The sequence below is a fragment of the Antedon mediterranea genome, chromosome 6 (genome assembly GCF_964355755.1).
Source record: "Antedon mediterranea chromosome 6, ecAntMedi1.1, whole genome shotgun sequence".
NCBI classification, from domain to species: Eukaryota; Metazoa; Echinodermata; class Crinoidea; order Comatulida; family Antedonidae; genus Antedon; species Antedon mediterranea.
The window spans coordinates 2,750,688-2,778,342 of record NC_092675.1 but is presented as its reverse complement, the minus strand read 5'-3'; the positions used below and the strand labels follow the sequence as shown (position 1 = coordinate 2,778,342).

The window sequence follows — 27,655 nt, the reverse complement described above, 5'->3', positions numbered from 1 at the left end:
ACAAATGTCAAATGAGGTCAGAATGTAAATAATAAATGAATTTTAAAAGGCCATAAAAATAAATTGCTTCAAATAAGGTAGTATAATTGAAAAATGAATATAATAATACTAAATTTATACTAACATTTTTTATATGTTAAAACAATAAAACTGCTTAAAAAAATTTCAAAATAAAGAATTTAATTAAACAATACTTATATTTACGATTGCAGACGACAAAATCCTCCCACTTTGAAAGAAATGTGTTTTTTGTTTTGCAAATTTTTGTTAAAAAACAATTATCAATATTTATTAGAATAGTAATACAGTAAACTGTTTTATAATGTTATTTACTAGACTAAGCCTATTCGTAATTACCATACTTTAGTTCATAGAAAATAGCTAGGATTTATTACTCCAAAGAGTAAACATACATATCTATTCCTAGGCCTAGGCTAGGCTATATAAATTTCCTAAAAAGTAACAAAACTAGCCTAGGCCTAGGTCTAGCCCTAGAGTCCTACTCTGTAGCTGCTAGCTAGGGACAACAGTAGGCCTAGCTTAGTACTAAATTAGGCCAAGAGTGTGCACATAATTCAATTTTTTTTGATAAAAAAAAACAACTTAAATGTTCGTGTTTCTTTTCAGAAATTTTAAAATGGCATTAAAAGGTATCAAAGTGATTGAGCTTTCCGGACTGGCACCAGCACCGTTTGCAGGGATGATTCTAAGCGACTTCGGGGCTAAAGTAATACGTATTGATCGTGTAAAAGAAATGATGACTGTCGATCGTTTAGCAAGGGGAAAGTTTTCAATCGCATTGAATCTAAAGATGCCTGCTGGTGTAGAGGTGATGAGAAAACTTTGTAAAACTGCTGATGTTCTTATTGAACCATACAGACCTGGTATGAATGAGAGTAGTATATTGTTACTTACACAATTAGTGCATATTGGCAAGATCAATTTAACAATACAGTTTACCATAATGACTACAGTCAATTCAATTTACTCCATGCTGTATGGCAATCTCTTTCCAATGATTCAACCAAAGCTAAACTCTCATTTAATGTCTTATTCTATTTTAAATATTTTAAATAAAGTGATTTATTCATTGTTTTTCTTTTAACTTTCAGGTGTAATGGAAAGGATGGGTCTAGGCCCTGAGATATTGATGAAAGAAAACCCAGAGTTAATATATGCAAGAATGACGGGCTTTGGGCAGTCTGGTGCATTCAAGTCTATGGCTGGCCATGACATCAACTACCTTGCTTTAACAGGTCAGTAAGTGAATGTAATAGGTATTGTATTACTCTACACACAAATATGAAAATCTAAAGCTCTGTCTACACTATCAAACTTCATGTGACAAAAAAATGTGATGTGCCCATAATATGGACATGATGATGTCATATCACTACCATAATTTGGCATATTACTACCATATTTGGGTACATCATACTAGTTTGATAGTGTAGACAGAGCTTTAGATGTCATTCATTGGCTGGCTTATGATTACACCCAAAAAAATGTAGTGAATCAACCTATATCCACAAGTTCAGGGATTGCCCTGTGAGAGCCTATGTTACACACACTTGTTTATATACTGTATATAACTAAGTCAATTCATGAACTGATTGGTTATAATGTTACATTTTTTCCAAGGTATCCTGTCACTGCTTGGCAGAAAAGGTGAGAATCCTATAGCTCCAATTAATCTATTATCGGACTTTGCTGGTGGAGGATTGATGTGTTCCCTTGGGATTGTAATGGCTCTGTTGGAAAAAGCGAAATCGGGAAAGGGTCAGATTGTTGATGCTAATATGGTAAGATTGCATATACTGGTAGTGGGACGATTCAGCCCAGGGACCACTCAAGGCAAGAAAAAGTGCATCAATGAGTGGTAGATAAATGCATATGCATACAAAGAACGAGCGTGACATAGTGGTAAAGCACATCAGGTTAACATATACAGTTCATTGTCAGAGATATGGTTCAAGACCTGTCTGTGCCATATTGCTTGTATATTGTACACATTAAGAAAATGATGCTACCTCAATGCCTTGTCCTTCTGATTGGACTTAGTTAGCCTTTGTACATAATGCACAATAAACTTGCTAGTAGGAAGCCTGCTATGCTGATTATGGTAGGTGCTGAACTATGGCTGTCTTGGATCTGTAGAGTGCTCAGTTCTAATTATACCCAATTTCGAGTTGAGGGCAATAAATAATATATTTAAAAAACACTTTACTTTGATCACAATAACAAACAAATTGAACATCTTCATATGCAAATGAACACAAATATGTAAATTAGTATTAAAAACAACATGAATTGCGTTACAATTTTAGGTTGAAGGCACAGCTTATTTAGGATCGTGGATGTGGACGTCCCGAGACCTTGGTTTTTCGAACAGAGAACGTGGAGAAAATTTACTGGACACAGGTGCACCATTTTATGAGACATATAAAACAGCTGATAATAAGTATATGGCAGTTGGAGCAATAGAACCGCAGTTTTATAGACAACTTTTGAAAGGTAACTTTTTAAAATTTATATTGATGTAAATATATAGTAATTAAGGAGAATTTCAGAAAGTTTGTATTGTGTACTGAACAAAATATACCAAAACTGCCTAATATCATGGAGTAAAGATTCTTTACTCCATGCTAATATAGAACAACTATACTATAGTTCTAAGCCAGATAAAGCCAGGTAAATATTTATCAACTATTATTTATCAAAATTATTATTATTTTTTGTTTAAAAGATGAGGGCGTATCAATGTGATCTGTTGTGCATACAATTTGGATCTAGTGCTATGCCGAGTGTGTTAATGTCTAGTTATCTAATCAAACTTGAACAATACCATAAAATCTGTAGTAGTCTAACAGTTGTGAATATCTGTATATTAAGCCGAAGGAGATCTGTCAGAATTAGAAAAAGTTGTCCCCAAATGAGATTCAAACCTGGAATCTTCTGCTCTATATGCACCCCACCATTAGACCACTGAGGCTTTATGTTCAAATCTGATTGGAAAGCAACTCTTTAACACCCTCAGTGGGAGTTTTCCATATATTGATATTTTTATTTTTTTTCATTACATCACTTAATTAGGGCTTGGCATTGACGAAGATGATTTTCCAGATCAGCAGAGCCAGGATGATTGGCCCGTAATGAAACGTCACTTTTCTCGCATGTTTGCAAAAAAATCGCAAGCAGAGTGGTGTCAGGTGTTTGACGGTACCGATGCATGCGTCACGCCAGTATTATCTTTAGACGAAGCACCGCAACATGCTCATAATCGTGACCGGCAATCGTTTCTAACAAACACAAAAGGCGAACGGGAGCCAGCACCAGCACCAGTTCTTTCGCGGACGCCAGCCAAAGTGCGGGATATGTGCCAACCTGTGATTGGATTTGATACTGCTGCCGTACTGAAGGAAATAGGTTACTCAGATCAAGATATAAAACAATTAGAAAACAAAGATGTGATTGAAGTTGGTTATCCACAATCACATTTATAAAAATATTGACAACTTATGCTATTAGTATGATAATTTTAAAAAAGAACTGATATACAGTACTATGTCAAAGAATGTAATAAATACCGATCGCTTAGAAAAACTGTGGAGTTGTCAACACAGGCGGTTTTTTATGTGTCCCCTGCTCTAAATATGAAATGGGTATAAGTTAAAAATCTCTACCCAGTGATAATATAGAAATGTTGTAGTAATATATAAAAATGGGAGGTTTTAATCAATCTTGAAATATTGAAAGAAAAAATTAAAATAAATTACTGAAAAATGTATTTCAATGTATATCTATTTATTTTATTTTTTAATTAATATAACAATTTTGTTGATAAAGCCTATTCAAGTATAAATTAATTAAAGTATTTTCTTGTTATTGTATCCCTTAAATGAACACATTCTTAAAATGTTGTACATACTAAAATATAAAAATGAATAACAATTGGATTGGAGGATAAAATTTTCAAACTGAAAGTTGAAAGAATGATATGGAATTGCCGCTGCAGTGGGATATGCCATTGAACAAGGCCTAGCAATCTCTTCATCCTCAAATATCGTTTCAGAAATTTAGGTCCCATCTCTGCTCTGACTGAGCACCAATGCATCAGAATATATTTTAAATTCAGAAGATTCTGCCATTTCAAAAAAAATTTGGAAACAAACATTTAATAAAACCGCATGAACACTATGGAACCAGGCTGTGCATAGCTTACATGGTTATCAGTTAATAATTAGTGTTGCTAAGCAACATTTCATTATTACCTACTCAAGTATGTGCTTAACAAAGAAGCTGGACTTAGTTACCATCTAAAATTTAAACAATTTTCAATATTAAATACGTTTTGTGGTATATTATTAATTCATAATGAAGTCAATGTACTGTATTCTTAATGCAATAGGCACTATTTTGTAGGTAGCTTGTTGTTTAAGACCTATATAATTATGCTAAACCATACCATTTCTTGACAGTAAAAATGTAATTCACACAAAACCATGATGCTCTTATTAATTTGATATTAAAGATTGGTGCATAATTTATTATTTCATATCATAAGCAATTTAATTTTATTGATTTTTTTTATATGTAACAGTTGTAATATTTTGAAAGACTTGCACTCCAATTACAACACAATATTGTAGCCCAGAGGATGTTCTGGTGATCATTTATATAAGAAACATGTATCTACTTAACAATGTAACTCATTCGTTACCCAGGTTACATAACAGTACATTCCTTCTCGCTGTTCTCCAAGTGAATGAATTTAATTATTTTAATAAAACAGATGACATCATGATGACATCACGACTATTGTTTAATGCAAGTGAAAATGTTTTTCAAGGTTTTGTCTTGAGGCAGTCATGCAATTACGATAATGAAACCTGGTAATTCATGTGGTACAGTCATATTCTATACTTGTTTTGTTGTGATTAATTGTGCAAGAATAACGAGTGCATTACAAATGCATTATGACCCAAATAACGAGCACTCAAATTGAGTGATGGAGGAGAGTTCGTGAAACCAATTTATTGAAGGACAATCAGCAGTACACATAATTTGATTGGGTGAAGTAGTTGGCAAGACAAAGGAATTGATTGGTTGAGCTTACTTAATGGAGAAATTGATTGGTTGAGCTTACTTAACAGAGAAATTGATTGGTTGAGCATCCCTAACATCTAACATTAGGACAGAGTGGCTAAATAGACCACAGGACAGAAAAAATTATTGGTTTCCAGTTGGGATAACGACAGCACCAGGTCACATATAACTGAAACAAGTACTAATTATATCGCTTGTGTACTTAAAAGTCCAATTTGTAAAAATACGACTTGTTTAAATCAACTCAAGAATTTGACATTTTCCATTAAGAGTAGGAAACCACTTTCCGATAAACGATAAGTGAATTCTGCTGGTAATAATAAGATTATGTTAAACAAAAGATGTACGAACTATAATTCATTAGGATTTATCAACGCCTTTATTCCATATTCATATTGAAAAGAAAAAATGATCCGCACAAAAGTTTTGATTTTGACTCGACACACAATGCGTTGTAAGACCATTAGACGCTGCATGATATACAATTTCATCAGGAACGTTTTTTTTTCATTCATTTAAATAAATATATAGAGTAAGGCTATATTTATTTCCAATGCACACTACCAAACTCACAAGCCTCCTAAACACATAAAAACCAACTGTATTAATACTGCAGTATTCCGTTTTACATTGTACCAATCCACAAAAACAATACCGATCGGATAAAATAATATGGGTAATTATTATTAAGAAGCTTTAATATTGCGATGACCTATGACATCATATGGAGGCAATATCTGCACACATTTAGTTTTTTTTCATTCAGTCATAAGAACCAATATAATATGTCAGTTCACAGTGAGTTAAACTATCCACAATTGCACACCACCTTTCTCAGAATGTTATTTAATAATGTAAGGTTCTCACAATCAACTCAAATAAATCCCCATCCCTTATTCAAGTGATTTAGGAATCTTCCATTAATTTACATTCACTGTAAACATTCAAATATCTTGTACACAATAAAATCAAATTCTGAAAAACAGTCAAATTAAAACATGCAATATTCTTTATTCAAAGTATTTTTTCAACATTGTAAAAACATTACAATTCATTAGCCCACGATCGTGCAAATGAGCTTCCATTCAAAAAGCCAAAATAACTTCAGCTTATGCATCAAATGTTTAAAACTATAAAATAAAAATGTAAATTAAATCAAAGAATTACCATGGTTCTTTATACACAGGGTTTCTTCACACTTGTTTCTTCTGTTACACGAACTTATAAGGAGCAACAATCGACATCTTTATCAATTAAGCGTTAAAATTTATACACCAATTTTTAAATCAACAATTTATTAATAGTAAAAACATGGTGGCTATTTCGCTACTAATATCGCAGACAGGTTAAGAAGGGGCAATAATTATATTTATTTACAAAATACATTGAAAAAAGAAAAGCAGTATCTGAGTACAAAAATAACAAAATGTGTTTGGAATTATTAATGCAAGATATTAACAGGATTAAATGATGACACTTCTCCGGTAGATGTATGGCTGGATGCTCATCTAGTATCTGTTTGAGTTGTCTCTCACACTAAAGAAAAGAAAGAAAATAAAATGATTATTCAGATAAATGAAACACACTATGTAACTGAATCGTTCACAAACAATGAATCTAAAAATCTGTCTACACTATCAAACTTTATGTGACAAAAAATGTGATATGCCCATATATGGACATGATGATGTCATATCACCACCATATTTGGGCACATTGCTAGTTTCATAGTGTAGACAGAGCTTTAGAATTAATAAAGATATTAAATACCCCTTTCACATCACCTGGTAAACGTCTAAAGTTTTAAACACATCGGGACGTACACCTACAAAATACTGGTGCAGACGCCCTGTTGCGTGTTAACTACAGAGTTTTGCTAGACAATGTAAAAGGGGTATTAATGCTAACCATCAATGGTAATGTGTAATCTGGTAAAGAAAGACAATGATCAAATTTTTATGTAATGTTTATAAAACTGCTTTTTATTAAGAGAAAAAGCTGAAAATAAACAATGAATAATGAAGTTAAAAATACACTCAGCAAAATCCACATAATAAATCTTGAATCTGAATTAATAATTAACCACTAGTTAAATGATTCAATAAAAGAGTTATGACCACAAGTTCAAGGGTCAAATGTCTTCCATGATAGAGTTGATCTCTGGATGTGATGCATTATATACAGGTTAGCAAGTGCAGAAATGATGTTAGCACCTCTCACCCTAAGGCAGACTAGGATTTTATGTTTGTCTGGGTTCACAACAACAAAATCACTAGTCTTCCATACGGTTTGAAGCAGAAATGTTAACCAGGTGAGACTGGATGAGAGAGACTAGCAAGAATCAAGTAGCATGAGTGTTGTTATAGTTGTATTAATAGTATATGATTGTTATTATGATTATTGTGAACACAGCATTGTTTTAATTAGGCACAGCAAAACTAATTTTATGTTAGTATTTTTAAAAATTAGTTTGCACTTGTCAAAAAATAAGTTTCATTTGAACAAATGTGGCAAAAAAATGTTCATAACAATTGTGTAAATCATCTATGTTTAGTCAGCTTTTTACGTTTTTTTTTTATGAATAAAATTTATGTTTACAATTTGGCTAACTAGCAATAACATCTTTCTTTGATTGTATATATAATTTAATGTATTTATTTGTTTTTTTTAAAATATCAACGAGTCAATTACACATTAAAAACATTTCTATTTGTTTTTATACTAAACTATACTATTTAAAAGAAAACAAATATTAAAATACATTTTTTACAAGGGCATAAAAGTAAAAAAATTAGTATTAATACTCTATGGATAATAATATGAGCATATTTTAGTTGAAACTAAAGTGAGAATTTATCTATAGAAATTTGGCATATTACTTTCTTTTCTATGTGTCTAAATTAATCTGGCTACTTTTGTTAGTTAGTGTGCAATACATTATTATTATTCTGTTAATAATTGAGAGGTTAATAAAGTTAGCTGGTGATGTTGTTATTCTGTGTGAATTGCATACTATATGCTATCTGCAGGAGTCATGCATTCTCTAACTCGATAGCAGAACCGAAAACCTCAGATCAGTACAAGTATCCCAGCATACATCATGCGTTGTTACGATTAGTCGATGCAATTGTCAGGCCCACAGCATGCAGCCCCTATTGATGTTCTCAACCAAAAGTAGGCCTAATCCTTACAATACAGTCACTATTATTGAATACTGTAGCATGCGTCAAGGCTACAGAATACTGCAAATGCTCCTCAAAAACCAGTTTAAAAATGCTAAACATATTAAAATCAAGCTGTTCATTGAAACTTAAAACATTTCTTTGAAATGTTTATTTTTTGGTGGGTCTTGAAAAAACCATTTTAAATTTTGAAACAGTTTCAATATCAACTTGATTTCAATACAATTTTTTTAGTTTAGATGATGAAATGTCATGCATGAACGAGTTAACTACCTTTGTTGCAGGAGGTACTGTGCATTTTGTATCTGTTCCGTTCTGCCTGTGATTGTGATAACGCGATCTGTTTGGCCTGGTAAAGCATTATCAATCTTTATCACAGCACCGCTTTGTTTTCGGATATTTTTTATGCGTTCTCCGTTTCGGCCAATAATTGACCCAGCCAACTGCAAGACAAGAATTATTATGATTTATTAATTTGATTTATTTACACATGTTTTTTAAATAAATTAAATATAATACAGTTATTTACAGTTTTATTAGTTCGCTTTGTCTAAGAAATATTTTCTAAATCGAGATTGTTAAATTTTTAAATATTTAATTAAAAGGAATTGACACAAAAACAAATATATTTCTATGACTGTATAATCTTTTAGGTTGAATATAATATTTCACAAACCTCTTTGGGAATGGTGACTTGAGCAGATTCACCTTTGACCTCGTCAAAGCCACCACTTCCTCCTCCACCACCACCACCGCCACCACCACCTCCTCCTCCTCCACCACCGCTGTAGCCTCCATTAAATCCACTTCCAAAGTCACCACCCTAAGAAAAGAAAATTATTATTGTTAAAACACATGTACCTTTTATTAAATAAAAATGTAATTAAAAATGCAAATAATTTATTAAGCAGATTGAATTAGATTTTAGGTCTTTCAACACTAATTAAATGTTATAATTAGGTTTGTTCATTGTTATTTTATCCTCTTTGAAACAAATAAGGTAGAACATTCACTATTAGCATTATTTACCATATTGTCGGAAGCATAGTCGTAGTCATCAAACTGCTGTCGTCTACCTCTCGGCCCTCCGCCGCCACCTCCTCCTCCGCCTCCCCGTCGTGGTCCTCCACGTGACATAAACCCTCTTGGTCCACCACCCATTCCTCCTCCACCACCACCAAAACCACCATGTCTTCCACCTCCTCCTCCTCCACCCATTCGTCCTCCGCCACCTCCCATTCGTCCTCCTCCACCACCAAATCGTCCTCCTCCTCCGCCGCCACGATCAAATGATGGATCTCCGTAACCGCCATATCCTCTTGCAGCAAAGACATTGTAACAATAGGGGTCATATGGCTGAAGCGGTCCTTTTATGGGTGTCTATAGTAGAGAATTACATAAAGACAGTGTGTTAAAAGTCATCCAAAATATTGCTATGTTAGTGCATTTCAATAACCATTATGGAGTACACTTCAATGTCCAATATGAGGTATAATCAATATGGGGTGCATTTCAATATCCAATATGGGGGATAATCAATATCTAATGTGTGATATATTTAAATATCCAAATATGGGTAAATTTCAATACCCAATTTGGGGTACATTTCAGTACCCAATTTGGGGTGCATTTCAATATCCAATATGGGGTGCATTTCAATATCCAATTTGGGGTGCATTTCAATATCCAATATGGGGTGCAATTCAATATCTAATATGGGGTGCATTTCAATATCCAATATGGGGTAAATTTCAATATTTCAATGTGTAAATCTACATTCTTAAAATGTCACAATATGCACTTACATCTTGTAAGACTTTCTGTACTTTGTGCATGGCTGATGATACTTTCTCAATGACGCCAGCCATCTGAACAACACGATCTGTTGAGTTGGGACACACATCTTGGTATACTTTGATTGCTGCTCCACTTTGCTGAATTTAGAAAAAAAAAACACAATTAACTTTTAACGTTCCTGTACACACATAAGTAGAGTTGATATTTTGCAAATGCATCCAAAAAGCAAGATTTACACCAGTTTATAATATCTTATGAATAGGAAATTAATATAAAATTCAAAATTAGTAAAAGTGAATACATACATCTCTAAGTTCTTTGATTTTGAAGCCAGCTCTACCAATGACAGCACCAGCTTGGCTCTGATGAACTAACATACGAACCTCAATCTGAAGTTCATCTACTTTTACCTCTTTGTCGGGACGTTGTTTGTACTAATGAAAAAAAAGTAATTGATACACGTTAAGATTTAACTCATTTTGTGATGCCTACATTGTCAATACGCATTACCACTAATACAAAATATCAATCCAACATATTAGGCAATGTTTTTTATTAGTTAATAATAGTTAATACAAAGGATATTTTGTTTTACATACAATTAACTTAATATAGGAATGGATAATGCCCTAGCTTCTTCCTGGGAGATATTAACATAACAGCTGTAATGAAAAAGGCCTCGGCCTCCTAGGTACAAATTTGAACAAAAGCATCTTGTTCATGCAAGCTCTAGGCTGGTCCAATGACTAATTTCAAATCAAGGCAAGATATAATAAACAAAACCCAACTGGTTTGTTTCCTCAAATAATGGGAGTGGTAAAACTGCAACGTAGTTTTGTTTTGTGATCTTAGGGTCTTTGATTCAAATCCTGTCAGTTGGCATGATTTGCAAACCCATTACAAAACCAACTGTACTCTCAAAGTAATAAGACTGTGTAGAGCATCTTATGTGTATGTTTTTTTTATGAACAGGGGTGCGAATGAACTCAGTTATGGCTCAACTCAAACTTGGCAGCATAACAATTTAGTTCATAGGAGCATTAATAAGGCAAAATTTCAATAAGTCAGTAAGGTGTTACTGTACCTCATCCCAACTTGGTATAGTATCCATAAGACAAGCAATAGCATCATCCTGGGCTGCTGTAATTGTCAAGATCCTATATAGAGAACAATACGGGCATTACTACCACATAGATGTGCATGTTTATAATCCACCACCCATATCGATAATTCTCAACAACGACAGGCACACTTTCAGGTATACATACATTACTTTTTGGATTGTGTAGAAAAATATTTTTTAAATACAAATTTAGTACAATTTGTATGACATGTGAAATAACGCTTTACGGTTACTTTTAATGACAGATAATAAATAGATGTTCATATACAGTGTATACATTGCAAGTGTGCCTGTTATCTTGGTAGTATACCACATCCCATGTTTAATTAATTAACATATTTAAGTATTGTTGATCCAAATTTAGTGATAATATAATTGTTAAGTCATTGACATTCCATTAGTTCTATTAGATTAAAAACTGAACCCAAAGAATCAACAATGACCATTAAGATAGATATCTAATACATATAAAACAACAAAACCCCCCAAAATGACTGGTTCCTAGTCTAATATGTCATTATAACAAAACCCTTTAATTAACATACTGTGATGAACATATTATTAACTAAATTGACTCTTTGTATTAATGTTGATAGTTTACATACGAGTCACATTGGTAAAAACCCTTTTAAGAAGGGTTATTTTAATGAATAATTAAATATATTAATTAATGTGTATGAGTATGACCTAACTAATGTTTTCTACAAAGGTAAACAAACCGGGATGATTGGACATACCGCTCTGGCCCGCTGCAGTCGGGCACGTTAACTTTTCCATTGTACTGGACGATCGGGCCAACAGGTCGGGAGAATGTGTGGAGTCCCGAGCGGAGCGGGGCCATAGGGTTCATGGATAGATTCGGACAGGTACGGACATCAAGTTGGGTAATGGCACCATGGTCGATGGCGATCAGTGACGGGAAGAGTAGTAGATGGGACATAGTAATGGAAGGAGAAATGGGCACGGGGTTAATGGCGTTATAAAAATACATCATATATTCATAATCAATCTTTTTAACATTAAGGTATTACCATATATGGTCAAAGAAAAAACAATTTTAATTGCTATGCGCTGTTAATATATAAATTTGCTTGGTTACGCATGAATGAGTAAAACTCCAGAGATGCAATTTTGCGTCAAATTATTAATTATGCTTTAAAAAAATAAAGGGCTTATTAAAACATAAGCACATTGTGGTCTGGCCATTTATGGTAATACTCATTATCATCAGAAATAAAACATGGCGGAATCTTAATATTACACAAGCTTCAATTTAAAATTCATTGACATATTATATGGATTTAGAAGGCTTGTCATTTATATTTACTTATTTTCCTCTTTGTCGTCGACAAAGCTGACATTATATGCGTAGTCTTAGAAACATTGATTCGAAGTTTATAGTAATCAATAATACAGTACATGACTGACAAATAATCTCAATAGAAGTATTTCAAGTCATAAACCATTTTCATGAGATGAATTTAGACTTCAGTAAAAGCAAGTAAATCATTTTATGATAAAAAGACTGTTGGTTTGCTGGTTTACTATTTGTTTTGTACAGTGTAAGATACAAGATATTTGTATTGTCTTTATAGAAAAATACACAAGTAAAATTAATTTACCCACAGCACCGTTCATTTAATTTGAGGAAAATATTCATGAAAATGGTTTATATCAAAACAATATAAAATTCTTAATATTTCATATAAAATCTAAACACAATATAATAATATCATAATATAATCAATTTAAGATAAGAACAGAATAAATACTAACGTCTGATCTCAAGCGCTTAATGTTGGTACCTCCTCTGCCAATAATTGCACCGGCATTCTGATAAAACAAAACATTAAAAATTAATAAATTGACTACAATATTACATTTCTGTTTTTAAAAATCAATATTACTGCTACAATACTACAAATTATCATATTAGCGGTCTATAAATTAATTTTTTTTGGGGGGGGGGGGGGGAACCATACCTAGAGTATTATATTTTATAGTACAGTAGGACAACATATCAATTAATGTTTAATCAGATCACAATGCAATTAGGTGTAGTTGGTTACTTGAATGTTTCCGTAAGAGAGTACACATATAATTTTAAGATTAACACAGAAAATACAAATGTCTAAAACGAATGAGCATATGAATAGCCTCAACATAATTAACAACTAATTTGCATATTAATTGATTGCCACAAGCTTTTGTTCAGACAAGACTGCCTTGAGCAGCTGAAGTAAAGCTGGTCTTTAACGACCTTTTACCCTCAACGTTTATAATTAACCAACCAAAATGCAGATTATAATAACATATTAATTTAAATACAAAATATTGCTTATTGTTTAAGTTGGGTAAAATAATAATGATAAACTGTTTATTTAGAACATACCTTACTCATAATCATGATACGTAGGGTTATCTCCGGACCATCTCCACGAGGTCGTTTGACCGATTGTTCTGGAGACCCAATATCTTCATCACGATCACGTTTGTTGCCTCCTACAAAGAAAAAAACAAATTTATAAAAAATCCAAAATATTTGATAATTCCATTGAAACCTAGAAGTTATTCTTGCCACACCATGCCGCCACTCTTTCCATATTAGTATTACTGTACAGCAAACAACAAAATAAAATACAAATATAATCATACATATCGTGAAATAAATAATATTCAAGAGCATCCTGAAATACTGATCTTAAAGATGAACATTTCCTAAGAAATAGAAGCTGTAAAATAATTATAATAATTTATTCCAGAAGTGAATTGCCTCAAAAGCAAATAATAATTTACAACAAACTATGGCATTCAATCTGCTAGTCTTCGCTTGACTAAATGTCTTGTAGATTCCATTGCTTTTTACTATGTAATGTGTATTATCAGTCCCTTGATAATGAATAAATATCAAGTACTCATCGCAGGGAAGACCACTACATTTCACGCTTGAATGCCCTTCACAGGCAGCATAAACTAACTATGCCTGCATCACTATTTTCTCTAACTCATAGAATATTTAAATCACACTTATTCTAAATCGTATCAATTTTCAAAAAGCAATTTTCTTTCCGTACAAATGTTTCTTGAATGAACGCAAGGAAATATCAAAATCGAATTAGAATATTATGGTCATATTATTATGTAGTTACTTAAATTTAGCTAGCGGCAATTAGCATTAAAATCTATAGCTATCCACTCTACATTCTCATTTCACATTCATTCTGTTCATCTTCATTTAAGTCCTTGTGGTTTTCTTTCAAATCCTCAACATGAAATCCACTTAAATATTCCAAGTGCTAGCTTGCTAGCTCGCTCAGTGCTCTAGTCATTGTCGTTTTTTAATGCACACAAACTAACGACACAATACTATTTAATTTGTCCAGCAGTCTGGATACGTAATTTCCTTTCTTTTTAAATGTTAACGTCTACGACCTTGGTTAGTATCATTTGCTTTAAAGGTCCTCCATTTCGTAGCCGTTTTCAATACACCTGCAGTTATCTAACATGACTCATTTACTTTTAAGATTAATCTTTGACCATATTCAATTTATGAATAAGCAGATGTATGCTAATTATTTTCTACTCCATATACGATGCATTAATAGGAAATGAGAAGAAAATAAAACCATTGAACTATAGGCCTAAATTCCTTTTCACACATATAATGTGAAAACTTATTTATAAAATATCAATTTTATATAGTATACAAGTAAACAGACGGATATGAGGCAAATATTAATAAAGGCCTAAATCCCTTTTCAATACAAGTAAACTTACTATAGATGTTTGTGTATCCGTCTAGTATGAGGCAAATATTAATAATTACTAAATCCCTTTGTAAAAGTGTACACTTATTTATATCAATTTCATACAAATAAACATACTACACACTTTTGGATATCTGTGTAGTACGAGGAAAATATTAATATAATAAGTTAAAAAAAACTCAATTTTCTTACACTTTTCAACCAAATGATCTTAGAAAAATGTCAAACTTTAATACACCGCATTAATTGTATTTTTAGTAATTACAATCACAAGTTAAATTCCCTTAGGGTGTCTTACCGACATTTGGACATCCTAATTTAACTGAACTTAACAGTACTTGAACAAAACAAAAAAAGATTTAAAAAACCATATGCAAAAACTAAGGTATATTCACATTTTTTAAATCCTGTTTGTTATAATTTTTTTAACTTATTTTATAAAGTGATATAGAATTTTAAGAAATGTGCCTTTGATAATCAGAATAATATCAATGGTAAATGTTACCGATTTTAATCTATTTTTTTCCCTTTCCTGATTGTATTGAGATCTGTGAAATGTCCTGATTGTATTGAGTATGGAGATCTGTGAAATGTCCAACTGATAGTGCTGTATGAAATTACAATTTGTTAATATAATTTTTACAGCTTCTACCTTGATAAAAATTAATTTCTTGTCTCCAGTCTAGAAAGAAGGAGCCAGCTTAATAAATTAAATAGCCACTTTCTACATCACGCTCTTAATTCTATTTCAATGTATGGTACTGGTAGACAAACAAGCCTATTCCTGCTCGCTATAATTTGATGGCATAGCGTTCATTAAAACATCTGCAATTAGCACTCGATTCCATTTCGCCACTCCTTGCTGTTCATTTCCCACATGTTTTTAAAGAAAATACAATTTCCTCGTTAATAAATCTACCCGTTGCTTAGCAACTAAGAATATAATTACAGAGAGAACAATTTTTTATACACGAATCAATCCATCTTTATAACAACATAATTCGGTTATGTTTTAATCAGAACACTAATCCAGACCTATTGTTTTTAATATTAATTACATTAAATACATTTGTAGACCTTGTACTTTGTACCCTGTTACCAAGGAAACAAGATATGGCGGACAAAGCCAGCGTGTCATTGTGTTTCATGTCACCCTTTCAACCATCTCATTTGCATATTTCTTCACTCACTTTTCACATTCTTACTGATTTCATTTTAATCAAAGTATGGGTGTGGCTATGAATCACTAGTATTTGTCATAATAAATTTCTCAAAAAGTAATTAATCTTTATTAATTTTTGTACTATTAACAAGATTCTCATTTGCTATTTTATCATGTTGTAAGAATAAATTATAATCAATCGTTAGAGTTAAAAATATTAGTAAAATAATGAGGTGCACAATGTACAGTATTTCAAGAACTTGTTAAAAAAACAAGAATGTGCTATAAACATTAATAAAATATTTTAATTGCAATTTACAGGTGAATTATACAGTCATTATTATTAGGTTACTTAACTAGAGTGAGATGGACAGTATACTGTAGAGGAAAACATTTTTTTTTTAAATGTGTAAATAAATCTAAAAACATCTATTATAACAGAGTACCCGTTCTACAGACTACCTCATAGTATTTCTCGTCTTGTGTTGTTTTTCTTAATTCTCAACAGAAACATTCTTTCATTTCGACAAGAGACGTAGCACTCAAAGATTGTTTTTCTTCTTCAGCCTCCGAGAATGAATTAACGAGTTAAGAAAATATGAGATGGATTTAATATCGAATCAGTCATTCATTGCAAATTGGTTATTTCACACACTTCATATTCATAATATCACAACAATAATATACAAGGTCTTTATAAAAGCACTTTGCTTATATTATAGTACAATTTTAATTTCCTGAATTGAAATTCATTTTTGTCATATTGGGTAAAAGTGCAAGGATTATATTAGAAAGGTGCTAGTGTCAACTCTCCCAATAGCTGGACACCCATGGGTTGCCTACTAACGTCCGGATTTATGTCAAGTCTGGTATTCAAAATGTGTAATGGTAAAATTGGGACCTTTTTCTACTGGTTTTGTAGATTGCAGTCTTGATATAATACTATAATAAACACAATGTTCCAACTATTTATGTTTGTATTAAACCGAAAGCTTATTCTTCACTGTTTATGTGCTACAAACACATGCCTGTATTTGTACAATCAAAATGCACTACAATCAATATATACAAATAAACAACATTATGCAATCGTACAACATCAATGTTGTTGATCGATTCAATTAGTACCAGCTTTTTCAAACTGAAAACATTGCCGACATTTCAGATTCAGTACAAGTGATGAACATTCTTTAAACACATTAGATAACAACACAAATGAATTAGAAATAAATTAAGGATGAATTAGTTTTATTGAATGAAATTCAAAATGGATTTGTGACTATTGACGCAAGTACTAGACATTAATAGGGCTTTTGCATGTATATGTATAAGTTTACCAGATGTTTGCCAATTGTCGGTCAAGTCTTCGGAAGGTTCACATTTTATAACTTGTTTGAAGTCTACAAGATTAAGTAAAGTATACACATTAAGATTAACCTGAAAATGACTACAATAATCAACAAAATATCTTGCAAGCCTTTGTCAGTATGTACATCAATAATACAGAATGCCATGTAAACCGTAATGACATTATAATTATTATATTATTACTAATTTTGTTACATTCTAGGAAGAAATACTATGCGCATAATTGGTGTACAAAAACACTTGTTTCTCAGTTACTACTGTAGCAGAACAACCGTCAAGATAAAACTGCCTGACCAACCAGCACAATTCTACCTTCAATCAAATTTACAAAAAATGCTACAACAAGCAACAGTATTTTGTTACACTACAGCAATAATGTATTGGGAATTATTTTTCAAAGTACATTCATTGGAAAAAGCAATATCTCATTAATATTTTAGATTTAATGATTAATAATGTACCTTTTCTAAATATAATACATCTGAACTTAGATAAATGAGAGTGCCAGTTCTTTTATATTTCGTGAAGCAACAGTAATCAAATGGGTTATAATAATTGTTGATCGAACTGCAAACAAAGAAGTGGACCTACGCATGAATGGTCTAATATAACACTTGCATCTACAATGAACTAATTATTACCACCAAGGCAACAATAGCATTTCTTCATTAAGCCTAACAAATTGAGTATTGGGCCCAGAAGATCAATTCCTCCTTTGTCTCCAAATTTTAGTGAATAGGGTGAGGTCAGCATCTATTCTGTTGCTTTGTTAGATCAATACAAAGGCTGGTGGTGCGACCCTTGCTCATCTATAATGCAAGTCTAGGCCTACCACCTGCTAGTACTCAACATTAAATACTGAATATCATTAGCTAATAGCAAACAGTTTGTCAATTCTTTGTATATCAATATTTGAACAACATCAAATTTTAACGAGTTATTAATATTCATGACTAAAAACGATGTTTGATGAAACTAGAGATGCAGTACGAAACAAATAAATATCAATATCCTAAACCCAACAGGTTCAATTCAAGTAAAACAAAAAATTAAATTTTTAAATGCCAAAAATATAATCATAATAACCATCCAATCATACAGTAAAGCTTTTAAAATTCTACATGTATTTTAATTTCCTAAAAAAATTGCTTTAAAAAATAGAATTTAAAGAACAAAATGAATACATCATGATTATCTACAGAATGTATCGGGTGATTATGCAGCCTTCTACAAAATAATCATATGATTTGTACAGAATTATTCGAGTCACATGTCACAGAGAGAGTGAAATTAAAGTCAGCAACGTTTTGCCCAATATCTGATACATGATAACCAATAAAATAAGGGACTACACGCATATGTAATCAATTTAGAAACAAAAAAAATAAATTGAATATTTAATGTGGGAAATGTAAATGTGTCTTACGACTTAACCCAAGACAACAAGCTATCAGAATGGATCAGTCTTGTAACACCTATCATGTTCGTGACTACATCAATATTTCTGCTTTAATGTATAGTAGTACTCCTGCACTGAATTTATGATGTAGGTATTTGTTATTATTTCAGGTTAAATTTAAACTCTTTTAGATGTTATTAGAAAATGTTACATCTACTAATAGTATTATAAAGTATATTGTAGTTGTACATACTGTGGAAAAAAAGACTGGCCTTATAAAAACAAATTTTGAAAAACTGCTTTATAAACTAGGAACAGAACTACACACATGCTCAGCCATCAAAAGCAGTTAGGTTCAATAAATTAAAGGAATCGTTATAACTTAATATCCACATACAAAAAATACAAGTTAGAGTAAAGTATTGCTTATTTGATCTTTTAAATAATAATGCATCACATTTCCTAATAACATTCGTTTCAAAAACACGGATTTAACATCCAAAATAATTACATGTAAAGTTCAGTAGAGCTGTAGGTCATTTGTATGCAATTCCACTGTCATGATTAATTCATCTGTACTTAAACCTACGCACATTAACATCCAGAATTCACACACCCACCTATCATGCTGCTTTTTAATATTCTAAGTTGAGTACAAACAACACAAAGCGCGAGCAGTCTGCTTCTTGTGTTTTCTTCATTAATTCTTTAAATAAATCTCAGAGCAGCCTATCTATTATTAAAAATTACAGTCGCAAGATAATTTGAATAACTGGGATGATGCATTATGCTGAATAAAATCCAAACCAACGATTTCACTGCAGCTGCATTATATAATTCAACACTAGCCTCAAGAAGCTAATAGAATTTACGCAATTTTTTGAGAATATTTTGCATACTATTTCCAATGTATGACTGTAAATTATAATAAACTGATCACATTTTTTAATATCTTAAATAGATAGACAATGCTATTAAATTAGAGTGAATATAGAGTAGATAGACTCTTACAATCAATTACCAGTGCGGAATAGTGTGTTAAAAATAGACAGTAATGGTTAACTATAATGTACAAAATATTATGTATAGGTTGTAAGCCTTACCTTCGTTGTCGCCAGCCATCATTTGTAGTTTAGCATCGATGTTGGACATAACGTCTTGAGAAGGAAAGCAGTATGATGTCAAGCGAGTCAATAGCTGGAACAGACTGAAAAAAAGAAAAGAAGCCTCATCTATATATGGATTAAACATTGACCAATCACAGTGCACGTAGCAGGTGTATCATGCATATGCTAATGATGCTCATTAGCATATGAAAACCTGTGGGTTTGTTCAATTCAATATACTGGCAGCGCTGACATCTTAATGGATAGTCAGTACTTTTTACACATGGGCCAATAAACCTACAATATTAGCTACTGTACCTTTCATTATCATGTACATATTCTTATTATATTATTATGGATTTTTTGTATTTAATACTTTATCAATAATTATATATGTTCTACAAGGATCATTCCTTTTTTATGCATATATCTCAACATGTGCATTGAAATAACTACACATTGTATTATACCATGAATTTCATTAAAATTGTAAAATTGATATTTATCTCATAAAAAAATAGTTTTTAAACATGGTGGGTTTATGTTTGCGTGTTATAATTGTCAAAATATCATTATAAAATATAAATCAACCTAACACAAAAAGTATAGCAAATAACAATGGTTAATACATATATTAAACATTACATTAAATTAAAGATTAGTTGCTATTATAAATAGAAAAAAAAATGTTGTTAGCCTTTTAATATTTGGGTTTACAAGCAAACAAAATGCTATACAAATATTAAATTGTGAAATAGGATACATATTTCATATAGTATGTTTTTAGATAATTTTTCATAATTCCTAAAGTCACCTTCCATAGAGGTATTATTTTACTAAATAGCTATAATTATTAGTTCCACAAAATCAATAACTTTAATAAAAACAAGAAAATATAGTACAATTTTCCTAAATTCTATTTATTAAATTATAAATTTGTTAATTAATTGTTTGCATGCAAGGATTTTTTCAAGAATATGCTCGCATTGATATACTGAAGATACATGTGATTAGTATATATGACAGAGTAGTAGGTGCTACAGTACTTCAGTATGGGGTGGTTGATTGGTGGAACCATGATATAAAATGACATAGGCCTACACAACAAAATTATAACTTGTGTTAATCTTCTGATATACATATTGTATTGCTAAAACAAAATTTATATTTTAAAACAACACGAGGTATTGTAATCCCTCTCCAAGGTGGTTCAAATTTGTTACTAATGTATCTTGAAATATATTCTCTAACAACAGTAACTATCCTGTTGTATGTCATCTTAACATTACACACACATCCAGAATGAATTTATATACAACAAGCTGGGTATTAAATTGAAAACAGGCAAATTATTCAAATTAAGATTACTAATGGCAGTTGAGTATCCATGTTCTTAGCATAATTATTATAAGATAAATATTACCCATTGCAAGAAAATTCCCATTTAAAACCCTACTTTATAAACAATCATGTTTATTAAATTATAATAACTTACTTTTTTATCATCTGTTTTTGCATTTTTAATTATTTATTGTAGGTGAAATTTTTATTCTATCATTCGTTCAAATGAATAGTTGAGTTTGAACTAACTCAGTAGTGAAGTATTAAATATAAAAAAATAAAATATAGAAATACTGTTGTGGTCATGAATTGAATACTCTACTGTTGGTAATTGGTATTGTTAATTATTTGAAATATAGAAATTTGATATTAATAATTAAGAAAATAAAAAAAGGGGTAAATACAGACAATTGTGTATTGTACAAAGGATAATAGAAAAACTAAAAGGCCAAAGGGTGTGTCAACCATTTCAAAGAATGGCTTTTCAGGGCTTGGAATTAACCTGGGTGGATGATTGGAACAACATACAGTAGAGACCGTTTGGACGGAACAAATTTACACGTGTAATGGTCGCGTGTAAATTTGTTTTTTGAGATAAACTTGCTGTTTCAAAAAACCACCTCATGAGGTGGATTTTTCAATTACACCTTAAACCGCAAGGTGATTAACCGCAAGATAAGGAGCAATTTTTACGTGTTTTTAAGTGAAATATGACCCTGCTGGGTATTTTTTTGTTACAGTAGTTTACACCTGTAAATTGTTCATCGTCCGAACGATCACTGATTACACATGTAAAGTTACACATGGAACTGATTTTACGTCCGAACACAGCCATAAACAAGCTTTGGTCCTCTTAGGCAGAATATTATAAATTTAACAATGTCTTCTTAAACCTGATACATACGAATGGCTATATTTTCCTATTCTACAGCAACACCCTGTGTATACAGTTCTCCCTATTTTTTTCAATATAATTGATTATGTTTGCTGAGAACAAACTAAAATTGGCATGGAATAAATTGACTTTCTTTTAATTGACACATTAATTATAGCCAACTAGAATGTCACAATATACAAAGACCTGTCAATGTCTATCATAATAAGTTTATATTTTTCTACATAAACAAAAACCATTTCATATAATTTTATGTCCAAATTATCACCTATATTTTATCTCAAAAGATCTATTAAGATATTTTTCTACATAAACAAAAACCATTTCATATAATTTTATGTCCAAATTATCACCTATATTTTATCTCAAAAGATCTATTAAGATATTTTTCTACATAAACAAAAACCATTTCATATAATTTTATGTCAGAATTATAACCTATATTTGATCTCAAAAGATATTTAAGATATGGTAAACAACATGATCTTAATTAATGCAAATCTGAATATAAACTAAACCGCTGTCTACACTATCAAACTTTATATGACCAAAAAATGAGATGTGCCCAAATATCATAGTGTTATGTCTAAATATGGCCGTGATATGATATCATCATGTCCATATATGGGCACACCTCATTTTGTCATAAAGTTTGACAGTGTAGACACGGCTTAAGATCTATGACCAATTTCAACATTATAATTTAAGATCAATCTGAAATAATGTATGCCTGGAGAATGAGGTGCTGACTTAGCACTTAGCTTATTTAACTTCCTTCGTATGGGATCACCATGACAACATCTTTATCATTGTCTAATTAAATCATGTCTTTACAATATTAAAAAAAACTATGTCGCATAAGCATTATAAGAAAAAAATATACGACATTAGATTAGGATAAGCGACGACGCCTTAGTATTTTCACTGGTTATGTAAATGATTATCGCAACACAGACTGACTATAAGCCTGTTCATTGAGGGTTATACAATAACATAAATACTGTACCTATATTAAATTTTGATCATGTTAACATTACTATACATTAAACCTAGGAATTTGATAACCTAGATAATAGATTAATTATGATAGTAGAGTGGGACCATTCTTATTTAAAAATTTTAACATGAACAAGTCGGGTTTTGTACATGCACAATGTTTCCTTGTAAAATGTTGTATAATATTAATATTAGCCACTCATTCACCTACAGTCAAACAACCTATTATATCATTATTTGAGATCTTATGACGTGAAGTAGCCATGTATTTATTTGTTCTACAAAATATAAATAACATTATCAGAGTTCTTTCTGAGAAAGTCTCATCTAAAATGTAAGGTCTCTAAAAAGTGTAAAAACAATTAATCTGTTCCCAGATTTGTTTTAAAGCCTTGAAACCTACAGGTCCAACTATTAACACTGTATCCATCATTTTAAGAAATGTACACAGGTCAGTTCATAATCTTCTGATACTTCTCATGTAATACAGTAATTTACCTCGACATTTCATCTGTGTATTTTAATAGCACAAGATCAATAAGAATAACAAAGAGGACAATATAGTAATATTGTTTTTGTTATGTTATCGCTTCCAAAGTTAACGCACCACGACTAAAATTCAATAATGTCAAACACGAGTGTATCTTTACACGGCATGTACAAGACGAAATGCAAGCAGTTGTCGACGACTAATATTGCCTCAATTCGTTCGCGCCTTGCACATGTTATACACTTTGTGCCCTATCAAATTTCATTTATTGTGAAGGCATAATGGAACAGTAGATTGTGTACAACATGCGATTCATTGTCCAAAACGGCCAACAATACCGCCATTAGTACTACCCGTTTAAAGCATCATACAACATCCGTCACAGCATGCTGCAAACCGCTTTCAAATTATCTTTAATTTTACTCAGATTTCAAACATGTACTTATTTTCGCATGTTACTAAACCGTACACTTCAATTATTATTATGATAATTACATACAAAATACATGTAAAATTCTAACTTGATTTTAGCAACAGTGCAAGAACTAGAACAGTAATTTGTCCTATAAACAATAATACCCACTGAATGGCAATTCACGATTTTGTGAATACATGTCAGTGTACTCCAATAATATTATTAATATTAATTATAAATTAATTCCATTTAAAGGCAATTAGTGAGGTACCAATTCCTAGACGCATTTAAATATATGACCAAATGTCGCTTTTTACTAAACCAATCCAGAATCTGTCTGCCTCCAGCCTATTACTACTGTAGCTTTGTTTATTTTCTTGTATTTTTAATACCGGTTGAAACTAATTTATTCTGTTAAATCTAGCTGGTAAAACAAGCTTCGAGAGAATACAGCTTGGCACTAACTAAACTGTCTAAATTGTCTAACTACGACAATCATGCAAGCACAACACTAAATGCAGGAATTATATATAAACTAGCCTTTACTTAAAACCATTTTAAGAAGCCAGTCAGAATTAGGTCATTTTAATACCATATTTAGGAAAATCAATTTAAAATCTTTAATTGGAATAATTGGCAATGCAGAATGGACAAAAATTGTATTCTTTATGTTATTCTGTATAATATTTTTTTAAATTGTAACTAAAAAGGGTATTGCTAAACCCTGCAAACCTCCAAAAAAACATAGCAAACCTCACCAAACCAACATGAAAGTGATTGAATCATGTAGTGTACAACCCACTGAGTTGAGTATGTCCATGTAAAAAAAAATATATTGTATATTAAAATGATGTTTTACCCCCAAAAATAAGTGGTTAACAGTAGAAATTTAATATTTTTTTTACATGGATATACCCAGTGGGTCGTACACTACATGATTTAATCACTTTTATGTTGGTTCAGTGGGGTTTGCTATGTTTTTTTGGGGGTTTGCTATGTTTTTTTGGAGGTTTGCGGAGTTTAGCAATACCCACTAAAAACATTCATAATTGTGGAAGCATTGATATTGAATTTACTCAAGTTTGTTAGAAATAATAATACATAACCATTAACACCTGTACCATTCCTATTGGACAAGTTTACCCGTAGCCATAGAAACCAATCAATATAGTTCTTAACTACAGAGGGAGTAGACATATGGTGATTAAACATGGCTAATTTTCTAGACGACCTTGGCAGTACTGTTGATTTTAAAGCTACTACACAGTATCTGAAAAAAAAAACATCTTACAGAAAAATGAATTTTAATCTTCTAAATACAGGAATTTTCGGTTGAAGACCTTTATTGTTTTGCTGCTCTTAAACACACAGAACTGGAAAATAGGGACGTTGTAAAATAGAAACAAAGTGACACTGATCTTTAGTACTGAACTACTGTGTACAATCTACCGAAAAGAAGAAACAGTATATTTTCCAGTTATTTCTTTGGACATTACATACTGTTCACAATCCATACTGTTCACAATCCATACTACTACACATTTATATCATTAAATATTAACATATTTCAACAATCTCCATAATTGAACAATTTACAACAGAATAAAAAAAAAACACTTGGTAATCACTAATGTAGAAAAATGTTGCCAAGCAACAACAAAATGTCAGAGAATTAATTATTTTAACTGTGAGCTTTGCTTCTCCAACATTTTTTAAGAAAAAGTATTTTATTTTGTTTTCACTTAAATTATAAAATTCTTTTAATTATATAAAAATGATATTGAATTCAAATTGTTTTCCAAAAACTGTGCCCGAGAATCGGTAAATCAACAGTTAACAGCTGGCCAGCATAATAATCCCACCCCCATACTTTTGTGCAAAATTCTGTACCCAAACAAGCCCATTATTGTCTAAGTGGTGAGTTGAGATGTGGAACTAAAAAAGCTTATTTGTCCTTTATCAAATCATAAAACAATTTTTGCATACATAAAAGTACAACTCTTTGGGTTATACCAACCACATAACTATGCTGTAAAGCCTGTTTTCCTGTCGACGTTAAGTTACGTTGAGTTGCGTTGAGTTGACATATTCAACGATTTAACAGGAAAAGGGGGTAAAAATTAACATTGAAAATCGTTAAAATCTTAAATCGTTAAAGTTGAACTCGGTTCAACTTTAACGATTACGATCGTTAAAACTGACCAATCAAATGGTCCACAAATTACGTCATTGCAGTTTGTGAAAAAATAGGTACGCGCTGACAATTCTTGAATGTTTACAACGCGACGATGTTTTTCACCTTTTTTGTACACTTTTAAGGTCTGATATTTAAAAAAAACAAGTGTAAGTTAAATTAAATTATAATATTAAACCAATTAAATTTAATGTTTGTCTTTAGTGTAAACCTAGATTAAGATATCAACGAAAGCATGTCCTAGGCTGGGTTTAAGCATCAAAACCCGTAACTTTTTCAATTTTCACGCGGTCCCGGCTGCGCGTGGCCGGCCTTAGTTTTGCAACACTTCACGTCCGCGTGTCCCAGTAACGCTCGAGAGAACCAAGAAACTATGAACGATCGCGTAAAAATGTGTAAATATTAGCGGTCTGACTCGATCATCGTCATCGCTATTTTATTTTCAACTTTAACGATTTTAAACTCAACGCAACTCAACGTATTTCAACGTCGACAGGAAAACAGGCTTAAAAAACTGAATGATTCAGTCTACTAGCCTAGCTAGGCTGGTACCGCTAGGCCTATACATACAGTAACAAACAACACACGTGATCAAAGCCTTGTCTTGGCCCTACCTAGTAGGCTAAGATGGGATCGGACATGGACAAAAAAATGTAATAACTAATAAGTTTACAATCAACATTACATAAAATGATGCATAAATAATACTAGGCCTAGCCTATATTATACGCATATTATAATGGAACAACAAAAAAAAGATCAAACAAATTCTTGAAATTAAATTAAATAAAGATGGGTTTTTTTTGTTAAATATTGATTGTTTTTAAATTATATTATAAAATAAATTAAAGTTCGACAAAACATTTAAGACTAGCCTGGTGACACACATGTATTATCAATACAAACATTAACACGATAATCCTAGGCCCAACATGAATAACATTCTTGACCGACATGAGCGGATAGGTTAGTGACGCCGCCGCGGTCAAGATCTCCATGATAGGCCTAGGCAAACAGGGTTACTCGCGAAGAGGAAAGAACCCACTTTGATGTTTACCTAATAATGTCTTCATAACTTAGTAATCAACTTATTAAAGAACGTATTACAAGATATAAATTGATTATGTCTGTATTCAGTGTAATGTTAGTATAAAATAATTGTTAAAAAGTGAGCATTTTAGAATACCAACCAAAAGAATGTGTTGGACTTCAGAAATTTTTTCAGAAAGGCGTGCCCCAATAATAAAATGGCGGCTGGTTAGCGCGTGGGTGGCTCTTTCAAAAAGTTGTTTCACGTATTGCAATTTGTATAGA

General features: G+C 31.6%; 2 protein-coding genes across 4 annotated transcripts; one reads left to right on the top strand and one right to left on the bottom strand.

Annotated features, from left to right (window-relative positions):
• Positions 1–216: 216 nt before the first annotated feature.
• Positions 217–4,754, top strand: LOC140051260 (alpha-methylacyl-CoA racemase-like). 3 transcript variants are annotated; one of them, XM_072096409.1, is made up of 6 exons: positions 217–299; positions 628–884; positions 1,113–1,256; positions 1,642–1,802; positions 2,328–2,514; positions 3,094–4,754. In XM_072096409.1, the coding sequence occupies exons 2-6, from the start codon at positions 638–640 to the stop codon at positions 3,501–3,503; spliced, it is 1,149 nt and encodes a 382-aa protein (XP_071952510.1). In that variant the 5' UTR covers positions 217–299; positions 628–637; the 3' UTR covers positions 3,504–4,754. The 3 variants fall into 3 exon arrangements, with proteins under 3 accessions (XP_071952510.1, XP_071952511.1, XP_071952509.1); XM_072096410.1 differs by having other exon boundaries at positions 244–307; XM_072096408.1 differs by lacking the exon at positions 217–299 and having other exon boundaries at positions 556–884.
• Positions 4,755–6,097: 1,343 nt separating this feature from the next.
• Positions 6,098–27,579, bottom strand: LOC140051234 (heterogeneous nuclear ribonucleoprotein K-like). Its single transcript, XM_072096374.1, has 12 exons — positions 27,532–27,579; positions 20,008–20,111; positions 13,601–13,710; positions 12,985–13,041; positions 11,946–11,989; positions 11,170–11,242; positions 10,391–10,519; positions 10,094–10,222; positions 9,318–9,668; positions 8,965–9,036; positions 8,562–8,731; positions 6,098–6,642 (listed from the first exon to the last, which is right to left on the bottom strand). Exons 2-12 carry the CDS (start codon positions 20,054–20,056, stop codon positions 6,615–6,617), a joined length of 1,212 nt encoding a protein of 403 aa, XP_071952475.1. The 5' UTR covers positions 20,057–20,111; positions 27,532–27,579; the 3' UTR covers positions 6,098–6,614.
• Positions 27,580–27,655: the final 76 nt, after the last annotated feature.